The 14,607-nt window shown below is 41.7% G+C and overlaps 1 protein-coding gene and 1 long non-coding RNA gene across 4 annotated transcripts in view; both read right to left on the bottom strand.

Annotated features, from left to right (window-relative positions):
- Nucleotides 1-434: 434 nt before the first annotated feature.
- Nucleotides 435-14,607, bottom strand: part of LOC306980135 — an 857,770-nt gene continuing 843,597 nt past the window's right edge. The window contains exon 3 of the long non-coding RNA XR_013793998.1: nucleotides 435-623. This is a non-coding gene — a long non-coding RNA (uncharacterized lncRNA). The remainder of the gene's footprint in view (nucleotides 624-14,607) is intronic.
- The window catches only part of ppp1r16b (protein phosphatase 1, regulatory subunit 16B), a 184,348-nt gene continuing 171,017 nt past the window's right edge, over nucleotides 1,277-14,607 (bottom strand). For all 3 annotated transcript variants that reach the window (XM_079579284.1, XM_079579285.1, XM_079579286.1), the window contains exons 7-11: nucleotides 7,717-7,842; nucleotides 6,141-6,216; nucleotides 4,451-4,580; nucleotides 2,377-2,524; nucleotides 1,277-2,073 (exon numbers count right to left, since the gene is read on the bottom strand). In XM_079579284.1, coding sequence (XP_079435410.1) covers nucleotides 1,615-2,073; nucleotides 2,377-2,524; nucleotides 4,451-4,580; nucleotides 6,141-6,216; nucleotides 7,717-7,842 — 939 coding nt within the window. In that variant the 3' untranslated portion in view covers nucleotides 1,277-1,614. The remainder of the gene's footprint in view (nucleotides 2,074-2,376; nucleotides 2,525-4,450; nucleotides 4,581-6,140; nucleotides 6,217-7,716; nucleotides 7,843-14,607) is intronic.

Raw genomic sequence — 14,607 nt, 5'->3', positions numbered from 1 at the left:
AACGCAGCTGGGCCTTATTGTATTCTCCAGAGATTGTTTTGAGTTAGGACATTTCAGTCTCTTGTTCTCATGGCAAGTTCCTCCGTCTTCAGTAGCGCGTGTGTTGCACCTCTGCAGTGGTATAGGTGCATGGGAGTAACACTGGCTGTATCTGAATGTCCACCCTCGCCCCCGACCTCTCAATCGCAAAGGACTATGACCCATGGACTCGGAGTCTGTGCACTCGTAGTAATATTACTACGCCTTGCAATGTAGTTCCCCTTTTTGTTCCGCTTAGAAAATTGTTTCATTTTGTGTGACTATACTTGGATCGTGTAAAGGCTCATGTAACCATATTTAAATAGGGAAAACGCGGAAGAGCTTGGTCGCTTCTAACCTCACTCCCCTTTGGAGCCATAGAGGAGGAGAGGCTAAATGCTAATGCCGTCTGTTTGCATGACTGAGGGCACGCGTAAAGACCAGACAAGCACACATCAACTCATCTAAGCTACAGTAAGAACATATCTCAGTATTTAAAAACAGTGGCCTATTCCTTTAACAGGTCAAGCTAACAGTAAGCAGCTAACGTTAGCGACTTTTCACCATAGCGGCCTCTTTAGAGAAGAACTAAGTAACTCGTTTACCTTAATAAATCCTTTTTGTAGTCCCTCTGTGGGTAATACAAGTGTTAATGGGATGATTTTTTTCATCTCCCCCGGAGTCTCTGGCCAGAAAGCCACAATTGCAACTTTCCCTGCCTCTAATAGAACCACGAAGAAGAGGCTAGAAGGCTAACGGGCAAAGCTAACCGCGGGCTAGCGCCACTTTAGCAGTATTTACAGACAAATTTGAGCGAAAAAAATTATCTCCATTGTGTAATTGGATGTTCAATATCCCTCTCTCCCTTTATCTTTCCTGTCAGCGTAGTATTTACTCTCATGGACAATTAAAGAGCAAAAATACGCAACATGCTACAACACCTGCAGTGGCGCTAATGGCCTCTAGGGGCATGAGCTACTTAGTTCTGCTTTAAAGGCACACTGCTTAACATTTTGGATTCTACTGTTGCCAGCAATACAAAACATGCACCACATGACCTGCTCGATACAGAAAATGCTATTTTTGCAGTGGGTAAACAAAGAAAGGCATTGGCTGAGATCCTAACCTTATATGTCTCATATTTGGCCGCCTTTGAGCTGGAGACTTCCCCTTTCCCAGTTTCTTTGTTTATTCTTTAGGTATTTTTCAACAATAAGAATACCTGGAATATAATAAATGCTTGTATTTTATTCTATTTATTGGGTGAAATGTTGTGTGGTGTGGATTTAAGTGTAATTTATCACAGTCGCAAAGTAGCCTCCAGTAAAAACAGCTTTTCTGACTGTTTTCTTTCACACATGTCCTATTCAAAGACCTGTTGCTGTTGGCTGTTCTCCAACTCACGCAATGCATTGTGGGCAATTTTAGCCCTTTTCAACGTGTATCTTTACATTTTTCACCGTGTATTCTAGAACATTTTGAGTCCACTAGTTTTAGTCTCCCTTCATTCGGACAGCACTGCTGGATACAGGGAACAGTGTGGACATTCAGACTGCCAGTGTGGCTCCAAAGTCAAAACACCACATGACCAGGGCGCTACGACACGCAACAGCAGGTCCGTGGCTTGGGCGCCTCCTCGTCCATCGGCTGCTTTAGTTTGAGGAGGGGCGGGTCCCCACTGGCCGGCGTGTAGTAAACCGCGCTGCCGTTGGACGAGACCAGCGGCATGCGGGGGTCGTCCGAGCCGATCTTGGCGTCGGAGAAGGACTCCGTGGAGCCGTTGCCGAGGTGTCCGTTGAACAGTGGGTGGCTTAAAAGTTTGGCGGCCGCCCTTTGCTTTTTGAGCTCGGAGAGAGTTTGCGGGCGGTCACGGGGCGAGGGCTCGTCCTGGGTGGGCGTGGACAGGAGGGAGGTTTTGTCGGACGGTTGGGCGGTGCCGTTAGAGGGAGACTGCGGCGGCATGGATGTGGTGGTGGAGATCAGGCCGTTCGGTTTACTGTCTTTGAGGATGGCGGGCAGTTTGGGCCTGTCAGGCAGCTCGATCACTGGTTTCACCTACAAGACAAGACGGGGAGAATCCTTTTTTGTTCTTGTTCTGTCTAGATACAACACCAAAGACAAAACTACCAGCAAATAAGCAACTGCAGAAAAGTGTTTCCATTGTGGCTTTTGTGTGTGTAACAGTGAAAGCAACAGGTGAGAGGTGGAGGAAGTGGGTGAAGGCCGGAAGTGCCTGAAATGGAAAGTTTCAAATAAAACACTGGTGGCTGAAAATGCAATGAAAGTGTGTTTTTACTCATTTCATTCCGCTCTATCCTGCACTGTACTCTCTGTGAGGGAGTAGATGCACAGACTTACATTGAGCACTTGGTTGTTGTCCTGGTCAGTGTCCTTCTCTCTGTCGTCCCGCTCCTCTCTACCACCCCTCCACACGATGGCCTCCGTCTCATACTCTTTACGGCACAGGTTATGTCTGTCGGACAGGCTGGCCCTGCGCACCACTTTTCTGTGGAGACAAGTTAACATCGCCTTAACCATTTAACTACCACCTTAGGGTTAGGATTAGGGTTAACAACATCCAAATCTCAAAGCGTATTGACTAGAGAGCTTACAGTCCATATGCCAGTGTGATTCCTGATTTGAAAGCCAAGACCTTCTAATTTCTAAAATTATAATTACTATTACGCGCTCATCAAGCAGAGGAGACTGTAAAATCCCATTTAGAAAGACTTCATTTGGACAATCTGCCTTCTCAGTACGCACAGTACACTCCTGGAACTTGGTCCCAACAGAATTGAGAAACCTGACCTCATTCCACAGTTTTAGAAATTCTGTGAAGAAGTGGCTTTTGGACAATCAGACATGTGAACACAACGTGGTCTATCAACCACTGATACATGTTTTGCTGTGTGGAAGATATTTAACTATATGTTGTTATTCATCATTCACTGTCTTTTTATGTCTGTGTTTTTGTTGTATGTTTGTGCCTGTTGTATGTCCTCTTCCAGGGATGGGCAAGTTTGACTGGTGGAGGGTGGATTTCCTTCATCGTCAAAAGACAGAGGGTTGAATCCTCAAACTGTCGCCCGAAGTGAAGCATCATTTTCAACAAATGCCAATTGTACATCATATATGACTTAAGTGGGTGTTCTGCTATGAACTTTAAAGGAATTGACTACGTTTCACAAGGCCAGGAGCGGCTTCTGGTTACAGCATAGCGCCATTGTCCGGCAACGAGCAGCCCATTTCACACATTCAAAATTGGACCACATCAATATTATACTGTTGATATAACACAATTGACTTTCACTGGTAAGTTTCTTAAAAAGGGATTTTACAAGAGACATTTTGGATGATTACTTAACAGACCTTTGATGTCTGATTTATGTAATATTATTACAAAATCATCTTGACGGCCAAAGCTTCTAAGCTGGAGGGCCAGATTGGGCCCCTAGGCCTGACGTTGCCTACCCCTGTCCTATCAGTCTTGACATCAACCTGCCGTGGGACTACGGAAGAAAATTAGCCTACATGGCTAATTAACATGTTGAAAAAAACACATGTTGATTAATGTGTCCCAATTCAAATAAAGAAATTAAAATAATAATAATCAAAATATTAATAATAATATGTGCGATCTGTGTGAGTGAAACACAACTTTCATTATATTTGTCATTCTTAACCCTAATCATATCTTAAATCTAACCATAGCCACCTGAGCAGGGGGAGCGGCAGGTAACAGGTTAAAGGCCCTGTACCTGATGTTTGGTTTACAAACAATGAAAGAGGGAGTGAGTAAATCTAATTGGTAGTTGTGTCCAAAGTCATTGTCACAGGAATGCTGACAAACTAGCCTGCAAGTTCATGGACTTATCATAATTAGATGCACGTTGCACAATATCTGACTTTATAATAAACTGAGGCAAAAAACTAATTTTGATCAAAAAATCAGGTATAGGGCCCTCAACAACAACACCACACACAACAAAACTGAAAAAAACAACAACAACATATTTTATTGCTTTAACCTCTTAACCCCCACCTGAACCAAGCTCGTTTTCTCCAGTTTTGAATTAAAGTGTCAAAATAGCAAGACGTGATGAAAACAAGGATGAAAATGCAACAAAAAAGCCACAAAAACGTGATGATAAAAAAGTGACACAATAGTGTTAGTGGCAAAAAAGTATCTCAAAAAAACACAGCAACAACACGAGGAAAAGATGAGTTTTGATGAGTTTTGTGGGACAGCTTTCAAATGAGGCGTTACACGGGTCTACAGGCTGTAAGCTTTCAGATTTGGGTAAAGATGAACTGGAGAAATGCACTGGTTAAGACGGGGGTTAAGAGGCTAATCTGCAAACTACCATCATCATTCAAAGATATTGAGTTGGTTGCAGTAGCGGCCTGGCCACCGGCAGATGGCAGCACTTACCCGCGGCTGCCTGCGCTGGACGTCCTCCTGCACAGAGAGGTTTTGTGCTTGAGCTGAGACTTCATGATAATGTCGTGCTTGTGTTTGAGATCCAGCAAGATGTTTCTAAACTCCTCATCTTCACACAGATCTGAAAGGTGAAATGAATGAAGAGAAAAATTAATATCTGTCTTCAACAAAGGAGCTACTAGGATTTAGGCGGGGTACACATTCATTTATAAGTACACCGCGTTCCAAATTATTATGTAAATGACATTTTTCTCTGATTTCCTACACTGTCAACTCAAATGAGAGTCAGCATCATTTTCAAGTCTTTAACTGGTAGAGGATCAATTAAATGTGGTTGAAAAAATTCTAAATATTGTAATAAACTCAAAATCCACTGTTCCAAATTAAGTCATAGTTTCAATACATTTTAAAGCTTGTAATTAACTGAAAATGGTCATTTGTTGTATTTGTAGCATTAGGAGGTCATATTTACTGAAATCGAAAGCTATTTCAATCAAAAAAGTATTACCAGGTCAAGTTATATTTTACCATAGGAGCCCTTGTGTGATAGCAGCTTCAAAATTCTTAAATCCATTAAAATTGTGAGTTTTTGGACAGTTTCTGCTTGGATTTCTTTGCAGGATGTCAGAATAGCCTCCCAGAGCTGCTATTTGGATGAAAACTGCCTCCCACCCTCATAGAAGTTTTGCTTGAGGCTCCAAAGGTTCTCAATAGGGTTGTAGTCAGGGGAGGAGGGGGTCCACATCATGAGTTTCTCTCCTTTTATGCACATAGCAGCCAGTGATGCAGAGGTATTATTTACAGTATGACATGGTGCGTTGTCATGCATGAAGATAATCTTGTTTGGGAAAGCACGGCTCTTCTTTTTGTCCCATAGAAGAAAGTGGCCAGTCAGAAACTCCACATATTTTTCAGAGGTCATTTTCACACCTTCAGGGATCCTAAGGGGGCCGAGCAGCTCTCTCTCCCCATGATTCTGGCCCAAAACATGACTCCGCCCCCTCCTTACTGACATCACAGCCTTGTTGGGACATGGTGGCCATTCACCAACTATCCACTACTCCATCCATCTGACCATACAGGGCTACATGGCCTCATCAGTGAACAAGACTGTGTGAAAATGAGTCCTCATGTATTTCTGAGCCCGTTGCAGCGGTTTCTGTTCATGAGCTTCAATTAACAGTTTAGGGGAGGCCCGGATAGAAGGTTTATGCACAACTGCAGCCTCTGGAGGGTCCTACACCTTGATGTTCGGGAGACTCCAGAGGCACCAGCAGCTTCAAATACCTGTCTGCTTTTTCAGTAGTTTTTCCCTTAACTGGGCTTAACCTGACAACTACAACAGGTGTCTGAGATTGATGTCAGTGATTCAAAGAGCCCTGAGACACAATACCGCCCATGAGTTTCATTGAAAACACTGAAATACAATTTGCATAATAATTTGGAACGCAGTGTAGTATATGAGTAAGTACTTAAGTCATCCCAGAGTGAAGCCCTGTGTTTTCTTGCTTGGAGGAGAAAGCACTAATGGCTTTTGCATCACTGACTAATCTAAACTGAAAATTCGAACAGGACATGCCACCTTGCCTTTGCAGAGATGGGCCTGTTAGCACTTTTAATGGGAGACTGTGAAAGGCGCTACAAAAATACAAATTGTCCTGAAGCTCCGTTATTGCTTTACCGATGGGCGTCTCCTCGAGGGAAGTCTTGGCGTTGAGACTGGCTCCGTGTGAGACCAACAGCTCCGCCACATGCATCTGCAAAAGCAATCAGCAAACACGAGTCACATCACGGCTCTCTAAAAGGTCCAATATTATACTGGATTTGGGCTTACATGAAGTTAACCTCTTAAACCCCAACCCACCCGAAAAAAATATGACAAAAACATGGCAAAAAAATTAGATGAAAACACGAAAAAAATGAGACAAAAACGTGGCGACAACGCGGCAAAAAAGTTCAAATCAGTTTTGTAGGTCATACTGGCCTATAGGCTGTAAGCTCCAGTTGAGAAGCTTTTAGATTTGGGTAAGGCTTTTGGGCAAAGCTGAACGGCAGCTTTACGCCCCTTCTATGATGCATTGCTTCATAGAAGGGGGCGTGGCTTTGCCGAGGGGGAAAACAGAATTCTTTAGGGAAACAGAATTTCCCACTCTTTTTAGCCATTTTCTGGTGGAATATAAACTTATTTATCACATAAAAATAAAGAAGTCTAGTCTAAATTGGGTTCATATGGATGTTTATCCACAGCAGATTATTCAGTAGAAGCGAAAAAAAAAAAAAAACAGGCAGTCGTAGCTAGCGCTAGCATAAGCACGATGCTAACATGTACCATCATTCTCCGTGTTTTATGTATTTATGTAACCTGGCTAACACCAGACTGCTGTGTGCGCTCGAATCATTTCGAACTGCACAACAGCCTGGGGACCATGGCCGAAATTTTCGCACGGATTTGGGAACCAATCACAGAACGAGGAGGGACGGCAAGACGATGACGAGCTATTCAATATACGGAAGCTTGTAGTTTATTTACGGATAAAAAACAAAAAGTTTATTTACGGATTAAACATGACAGCAGCAGACAAATAAATAGTTTCTCGAAAGTTTACAGCGGGTTCGGCATACGTCACTGGATACGATGATACGATTGGCTGTGGCCTCACGCAGACGCATGATAGACATTCGTAGCGCCCAATAAACGGCTATGGACGATCGTAAACCACACCTCTCCTACTGTATGAGAAAATGAATTGGTGGTCCCCAGACTAAATATCACTTGTGATTTTAGTCTGGGGTTAGCCAGGCTAGCATTTATGGGCTGTTGAACCACTTTGCTCCTCTCCATGTCTTTGTATCTTTATTTAGTAGAAAACTATAAGTCTGCATTTGTTAAAGTAGTTTTTGAATAATTAGAGAAATTGTTTTCCCCTTCACTGTTTTCAAACATGACCAGTGGGGAAACATAACTTTTACTCCAAAATATATTTCCTTAAAACAAAAAGAAACATCTAACATACCTTTTTTTTCAAATCTGAACTAATCCCAATTACTCCCGTCTTGGGTAAAATGCAATATTGTTAATTGTTATGTTCAATCCCCCTCGCTGCCTGTGGAGGGCGATTCAACCAAACAAACACAGCCCTTTGGTGATTAAGTGAAGTCCGCTGTTATGTATGAAATCAGTGCTGCGGTGCTCCAAAGCAGGTGTAGCAGCCATAATCATCCGCACGTCCACTTATTGTTTTCTTAATTGACCTCACCTGACCCCAGCACGCCGCCGCATGGAGAGGCTGCCACCCGTCTGTGTCCCTCAGGTCCATGAGAGCGCCCCCCTCCAGGAGTAGCTCCGCCGCCTGCACGTAGCCGTTCGCTGCTGCAATGTGGAGCTGCCAAAGGAGAGGGAGGGGGGGGGGGGGGGGGGGGCAAAGGACGATCAATGACTTTTAAGGGCACATGTCTCGTTGGCTAAAAATTGCTTAGTGCTAAGTAAGGGACTAGAATGCTGACTTCGTGCCGCACTACACCTGCAAGTGCGGTGGAATAATTAGAGCAAGTGCGCCCTGCTCCGGAGATGCAGAAGCTCCCGGGCCCCTGAGGGTTTGGGAATTCAATACTGTAGTGATAAAGTGCAAGCAAATTAAGAAAACATAACTCCGTCAAGTCGAGTGTGTGAGAGTAATTGTGTGCACACTATTGGCACATTTGAGCAAAAGGAAAAGAGCAACTTATGTTCTTGTTTTCGTCTTTAAAAGGTGGATCTAATTTAGAATGAGGTTTGAGCAGTTCAGAGATCTCATGGCAAGTGGAAGATTGATTTTTTTTAAACCCCTCCGCCAGATGTTGCTGCGCGATTGCCTGAGAGCGAAACCCAGAGGGCACTTGAGAGTAAAAAACACACACAGTAATAATAATGTACGGTCTGAACAAACAAACTGATAAATAAATGGATTGAAAACACTATTAATTAATTATCCGTGAAAGTGCTGCGTCCTTGTTTTCCAAGGTTTTCAGACGTATTATCGGTTTTTTTCTTGACTTTTATCTTCTTGTATAATTACACTCTCGGGCCAAGTGGTCTCTAGTAACAGCTACATTTATAGTTGGAATTGAATCATCTGTTTTAGGTAAGTTTAACAGCAAACAACAAATAAAAGAGAATAAAAACGACTATGTTTTGTGAGTAAGTAAGTTGTGAGCCTACCTCTCTAAAGGGACTGTACAAAGTTTAAAAATGTTAAATTAAGTATCTTCCTCCCCCTACATGTTTCAACAATGTCCTAATGTGTAGAATGAGCCCAGACCTGTTCTCCACAACTGCCTCGAAAACCCTGCACTGTCACTCAAAAAGGTGCCGTCATGCACAAGTTTACTATAGAAGCTGCAGGTCCACGTATGACCTGAGGGGGCAGTAGTGAGTATAAAATGGCTAACTAGCATCTAGCCCCTTTAACGTTCTGCAAATTTAGTAAAATGACACCAAAAGGGTCAATAAATCATCGGAAGAGACAGTATATCTAAAACAAATCTGCCATAAGTAAAACAAAGACAGGAAAAAAGCTGAATTACACAAATGTAGTGGTTGCAACTGGCAAATCATAAAGGCTACACTTTCTGAAATGCATTGGATTATTGTAGGGCTGAAACAACTCATTACTGAAAGAGTCGGCAACTATTTTAGCAACTGATTAATCATTTTCAAGGTAACACAGACTCAAATAGAGCAAAAAGGACATGAAAATTGTGTATTTTTTTATGAAAACCGACTTTGTTTTTCAAGTTAGGGTCTGTAGTTATTTGTAGATTGTAAATTTCATGAAGATCCATCTGTGTCTCATCCAAACAGAAGCAGAATTAGCGCCAAGAGCCTCCGACAAACGTTCACTTTAAAGGAACAATAAAGGGACGGAGTTTAAAAATGTCAAAATGAAGTAGTGTGTGTATAGTGTAGAATGAGCCCAGACGTGTTCACCACAACTGCCTCTAAAATCCTGCCACTGTCACTCAAAAAGGTGTTAATTCGGGTCCGAAGTGCCGTCATGCACAAGCTTAATATAGAAGCTGCAGTTACGCGTAAGACCTGAGGTGGCAGTAGTGAGTATAAAAATGACCAACATACATCTAGCCCCTTTAAGTTTACTCCATACTATTTCCTTGCACCTTTCACAGCCAAGCGATTAATCGTTAAAAAAAAAAAATCGGTAGATTAATCGATAACCAAAATTATTGTGAGTTGCAGCCCTAGATTATTGAGTTGAGCCGTTCATATTTCAGTTCTCTCTCAAATCTTAGTGCTCTTGGGCATGTGTGAAAGGTGCCCATTTTCTTCAGTTCAGCTATACCCAAATCTAAAAGCTTCTCGACTTGAGCTTACAGCCCATAGGCCAGTGCAGTGGTTCTCAACCTTTTGGAGCCGCGACCCCCATTATAACAGGTAAAGGGGTTCGTGACCCTCCGCAGTACAGTACAGTGAGAAATAGGAACACTAGCCTACATAATTCTTAAAAAGAAAAGAAAAAGAAAGAAAAAAAAAAAACAAATGGCTGAAATAAAATTCATGAAACTACGAACAAATAATGGCACTCTGGTACAATAGCAAACACATTCTACAATAAAACATTAGATTAGTTGCAAACGACCCCCAGTTTGAGAACCACTGGGCCAGTGTAATGCCTCATTTGAAAGCAAAGACCTACTTTTTCCTTACGTTGTCAACACTTTTTAGAATATTATTTCCATGGCTTTTTTGTTGGGTTTTCATCACATTTTTGTCGCTCTTTTGTTGCCTTTTCATCCTTATTTTCATCTAATTTTTGTCTCTATTTTCAAAAAAAATTTCAAGAAGCTTTTAGGTTTGGGTAGATTCAAATAAGAGAAAATGTGCTTGGTTCAGGCGGGGGTTAAAGGGGCTAGATGCAAGTTAGCCATTTTATACTCACTACTGCCACCTCAGGTCATGCGTGTAGCTGCAGCTTCTATATTAAGCTTGTGCATGATGGCAATTCGGACCTGAAGTAACAACTTTTTGAGTGACAGTGCTTGACTTTAGAGAGAGTTGTGGTGAACAGGTCTGGGCTCATTCTACACATTAGGACATGGCTGGAACATGTAGGGGGAGGAACATTTTTTAATAGTTTTAACCTGTTCAAACTCAGTATAGTCCCTTTAAGAGGTAAAAAAAAAAAGAACGAACAAATCTAATCAAAACAGCAATGCTTGTCTGTAAAATCTCATATAATATTCTTCCAAACACCCTGAAGCCCTTGCAACTTACTCAGCTGACGTAACCGGATGCGAGAAAGGGTTACTAACGGTTGCATATACGTCCGTGGGGCTCAGGGCAAACTCCGTATAGACAGACATTGATAAATCACACCTGCAAAAACCCTATTACTTTTTCTACCGACTTATCCTACAAAAGTAAAAGTGTACGAGACAAAAAAACAAAAAAAACATGGCAGCATAACAAACAGATTTCTGCCCCGGCGGCTTGATTTAGCGCTCTGATGAGTGTGAGACTGATGCAAAGGCAATCACTCGACCTCAGATGAACCGCGCGCCCACCAGTTCACAGATCGGGGGCCTGACTGACTTTGCATCACCATCAAAAGCACCAGCCCAGGGAATATCGTCTGGAAGAATGGTTTCATTACGCTACAGTTCACAGACTTGGAAATCAAATGCCAAGGCTGCCAAACCCACTGGGGACACTTTTTTTTATTCGATTTGTCACTTTCTATAACTCGCAACCGAGACGCGACTTAAACGTTTAAAGGTCACCTATCTTTGTTCTCGCGGCTTTAGTGACTGCTTTTGGAATGTGTTTAAGGTCCGCCAAGTCCCCAGAAGAAGCAGAGACCGAATTTGATTACAATGCGTTCAAATGTCAGGTGGTGGTAGGCAAAGCTGAACTAGAAATCACTTCAGAAAACAAATTGAGGAATGTGAGGAGTCAGTCACGGAGGAATTCTTTCATAGAAGAGGGACTCTGCACATGAAAGTTTACAGGAAAAAAGGTTTAAAAATAGTCACATATATAGTACAAAGGGCCTTTTTATTTATTTATACTATTTTACCTTACTTACCCTTACTTAAAAACAGGCTTAACGTTATATATCATCACCATTTGAGACAACACCTAAAATACTACAAAACTAAAGCATTTTAGAATTCGTTTGCTGGCAGAGGTCTAAACTGGTTTAGTGTTTTATCCTTTAAAGATCCTCCTGAGATGCGATATCAACATTGAACAGAATCCCACTCTGTGATTTCAATTTGATTTTGATTATTCAAACAGTCATATGGCCTAAAGCAAAGGGTCGGGGCTCAAAAGTGGGTCATTTTCAAGGTACATTTTTATTAACATTTGCAAGGGCTTTTCATACAAGTTGAGCTGCTTCTGCATTTATTATCTGTTTCCTTATTCTTGATTCTAGATTTTACAGTTGTTATGTAATTTTATAAGCCATAGAAATAAAGTTGACCTTCTATAAAAGTACAGAAACATCAGAATCCGTCAAAATGAATTATTTTTGTAATAATTGACATCACGATTATTCAAACGATTATTAGTTGCCTTAAAATAATGATTATAAACTAATCCTCGATTAGAGACACCCCTGGCTTACCTGCCCCCCCACTGGCCAGCCCTCACACCTTCCCAAGCAAACCGAGCTGCGTGTCCTGATGACATCATCACACAGCGCTGTTTGTTTATGCCGGACCAAAGCGTGTGGCATTAGCACGTGAAGTGCGAAGAGAACAGAAACAATCATCACAGCGGCCTTGACCCTGGCACATGTGATATAGAGGCTTCTAAACTTCTGTTCTCCTTTCAGCAAAAAGTGAGCACTTATCAGTAGCGTTGTCTCAAGAGCTGATACTAGAACACAAGTAGACACAATGAACGTTACGAAGTCTCAAGAGCTACGTATAAAAAAATATATTATTATTTCCGCAACAAATCACCCTGGTAGTTCAGCTGATCAGCCGCACTCACACTGTGCTTTGGATGGACAAGCGGGAGGTCATCCTTAATAATAGTTTTTCTCCATTATGCCATTTTTGTGAACGTCTCGTGTAATAATCGAAATCGTAGTTGAATTTCGATTAATTGCACAACCCTACTTTATATTATGTCTATCTAATATTCATTCAACATTAATTTGTGGAAATATACAGTGTTTTAATTCTCATTTGAGTCACAGCTTTCCATCCTAGATTTATGATGGATCCTGAGAGCCTTGAGAATCACTGGCCTAAAGAGAAATGCGTAACAGATTTATATAGTAACCTTTCATTGATTCAAGCAGACGAAAACATGTTTTTGTGATGTGCGAATTTTGCCATTTTTGGCTTTAAAGGTAAAGCCTTGACATTTCAATGCTCAGGGAGCGCTCTATCTTCCCCGCACACCTGGGACTGTCTGGGATGTAATATTTTGCTGCTTTTGTCAACAATCTTGACAGCCGCCAACAGATTTCTTTAGATTCTGTCAAATGCCTGAAATGAAATCTGTGTGGTTTAGTCGAGAAAAACAGACCCAATAATGAAGGACTTAGTCAATGTATGATTTGCTCACAAACAGGATGATGGAAGGGGAGACTATATTCGCAAAAATCCATACATTTTACAGTTACTTTCATTGTCATTTCCATAGAAATCATAGAAAAGCCTCTGAGCCTTCTATCCCCAATGGAAAAGCCAGTCCCTATCTAAAAATATCTTCAGGTATGGTTTGTTGTTTCATGGTATTTATATAATTTCTATTGTGTCTTAATGATTAAAATCTTATGAGATGATGTTTGAGGTCATTTGATGTGTATCTGAAAAAAAAACTACTGTATGATTTAGCTCAGAGGACACTTAATTCGTATCTTAAGTAAAACCTCAAAAGGTCTATACATTTATGCCTTATTCAGTATTCTCAGCACCATCACAGTGTGGTACGGCAACACCACGCTGGCTGAAAGAAAGGCGCTTCAGCGTGTCATCAAAGCAGCCGAGAGGGTAACGGGCTCAAACCTCCCGTCCACCATCTATACCCAGCGCTGTAGGAGAAAAGCCCAGGCCATCCTCAAAGACAGACACGACTCGGCTCACGGCCTGTTTCAGAGGAGCTCGGGCTACGACCAGAGGCACCGCGAGTACCAGTGCCCACAGAAGCCGCCTACACAAGAGTTTCTTTACGACTGGTGGCACAGGATATTAAAGAGGGGCGGAAATGTGTCATGCCGCACTCAAAGTGATGGATAACGGACCATTATTTATGTTGCTCCTTACTGCTTTCTCAGATATGTGTTTTTTTTTTGTTTCTTTTTTGTGACTCCACTCAAGAGGTGCTTGTACTGTTTTGTACTTGTGCAAATGGCACTACATTCGATTCTATAAATTATTTCTAAGCGTTGATCTCACCTAAATGTGGTCGATCGGTTGAAACAGCCGAAAACATCTGGATCGTTCATAATTTGCAATGTTTGAGGCTAACGGCAGGAGGGTTGAACTCAGCCCCCACGGCGGCTCGCGGGCCGCATATATTGTGAAGAACTGTGGCCTAATACATAACAACGGTTCACATGTATTGCATTTTATCAGCCTCAAAGTGCTTCAGTCATTACTCATTCACTCCAGACTCAATGGTATTGTAGCCACAGCCGCCCTGGGGCAGACTGATCATTTACCACACGGCTCTAATAAGCTGTTTATATCCTGATCTCTTATTTTGTCAGTTCTGGACACGAGTGGAATTATTTCCTTTGGTAGCACTTTGTTTCACACTATACTCTTGATACATTGTACATAACTAAATTTAGTACAATGTAATGTGCTCTATAACAATGTGTAATAAGTTGTACCATTGGGTTAGATACACAATGAATTAATATGTATTTGTGGTTTGTAGGTACATAATGTAATAAGACATAACTCTAACCCTAACTTTAAGCCCAAACCCTAAAGGTCTCGTGTCCTACTACATTACATTTACAAAGTACTAAAACAAGTTATTCCATGTTCCATGTGTGTGTGTACTACATTTGGTTAGGTACAATGTATCAAGGTAGTTTAAAATAAAGTGATGCCGTACCTTTTTTTTTAATTTAAGCTGCCCCCTAGTGGCTGGAGTGAGCATTCTGGCTATTTCTTTAAAAAAAAAA

The sequence above is a fragment of the Gobius niger genome, assembly GCF_951799975.1.
Source record: "Gobius niger genome assembly, chromosome: 20".
Taxonomy (NCBI): domain Eukaryota; kingdom Metazoa; phylum Chordata; class Actinopteri; order Gobiiformes; family Gobiidae; genus Gobius; species Gobius niger.
The sequence above is the reverse complement of the archived record's forward strand: the minus strand, read 5'-3'. Positions and strand labels throughout refer to the sequence as shown.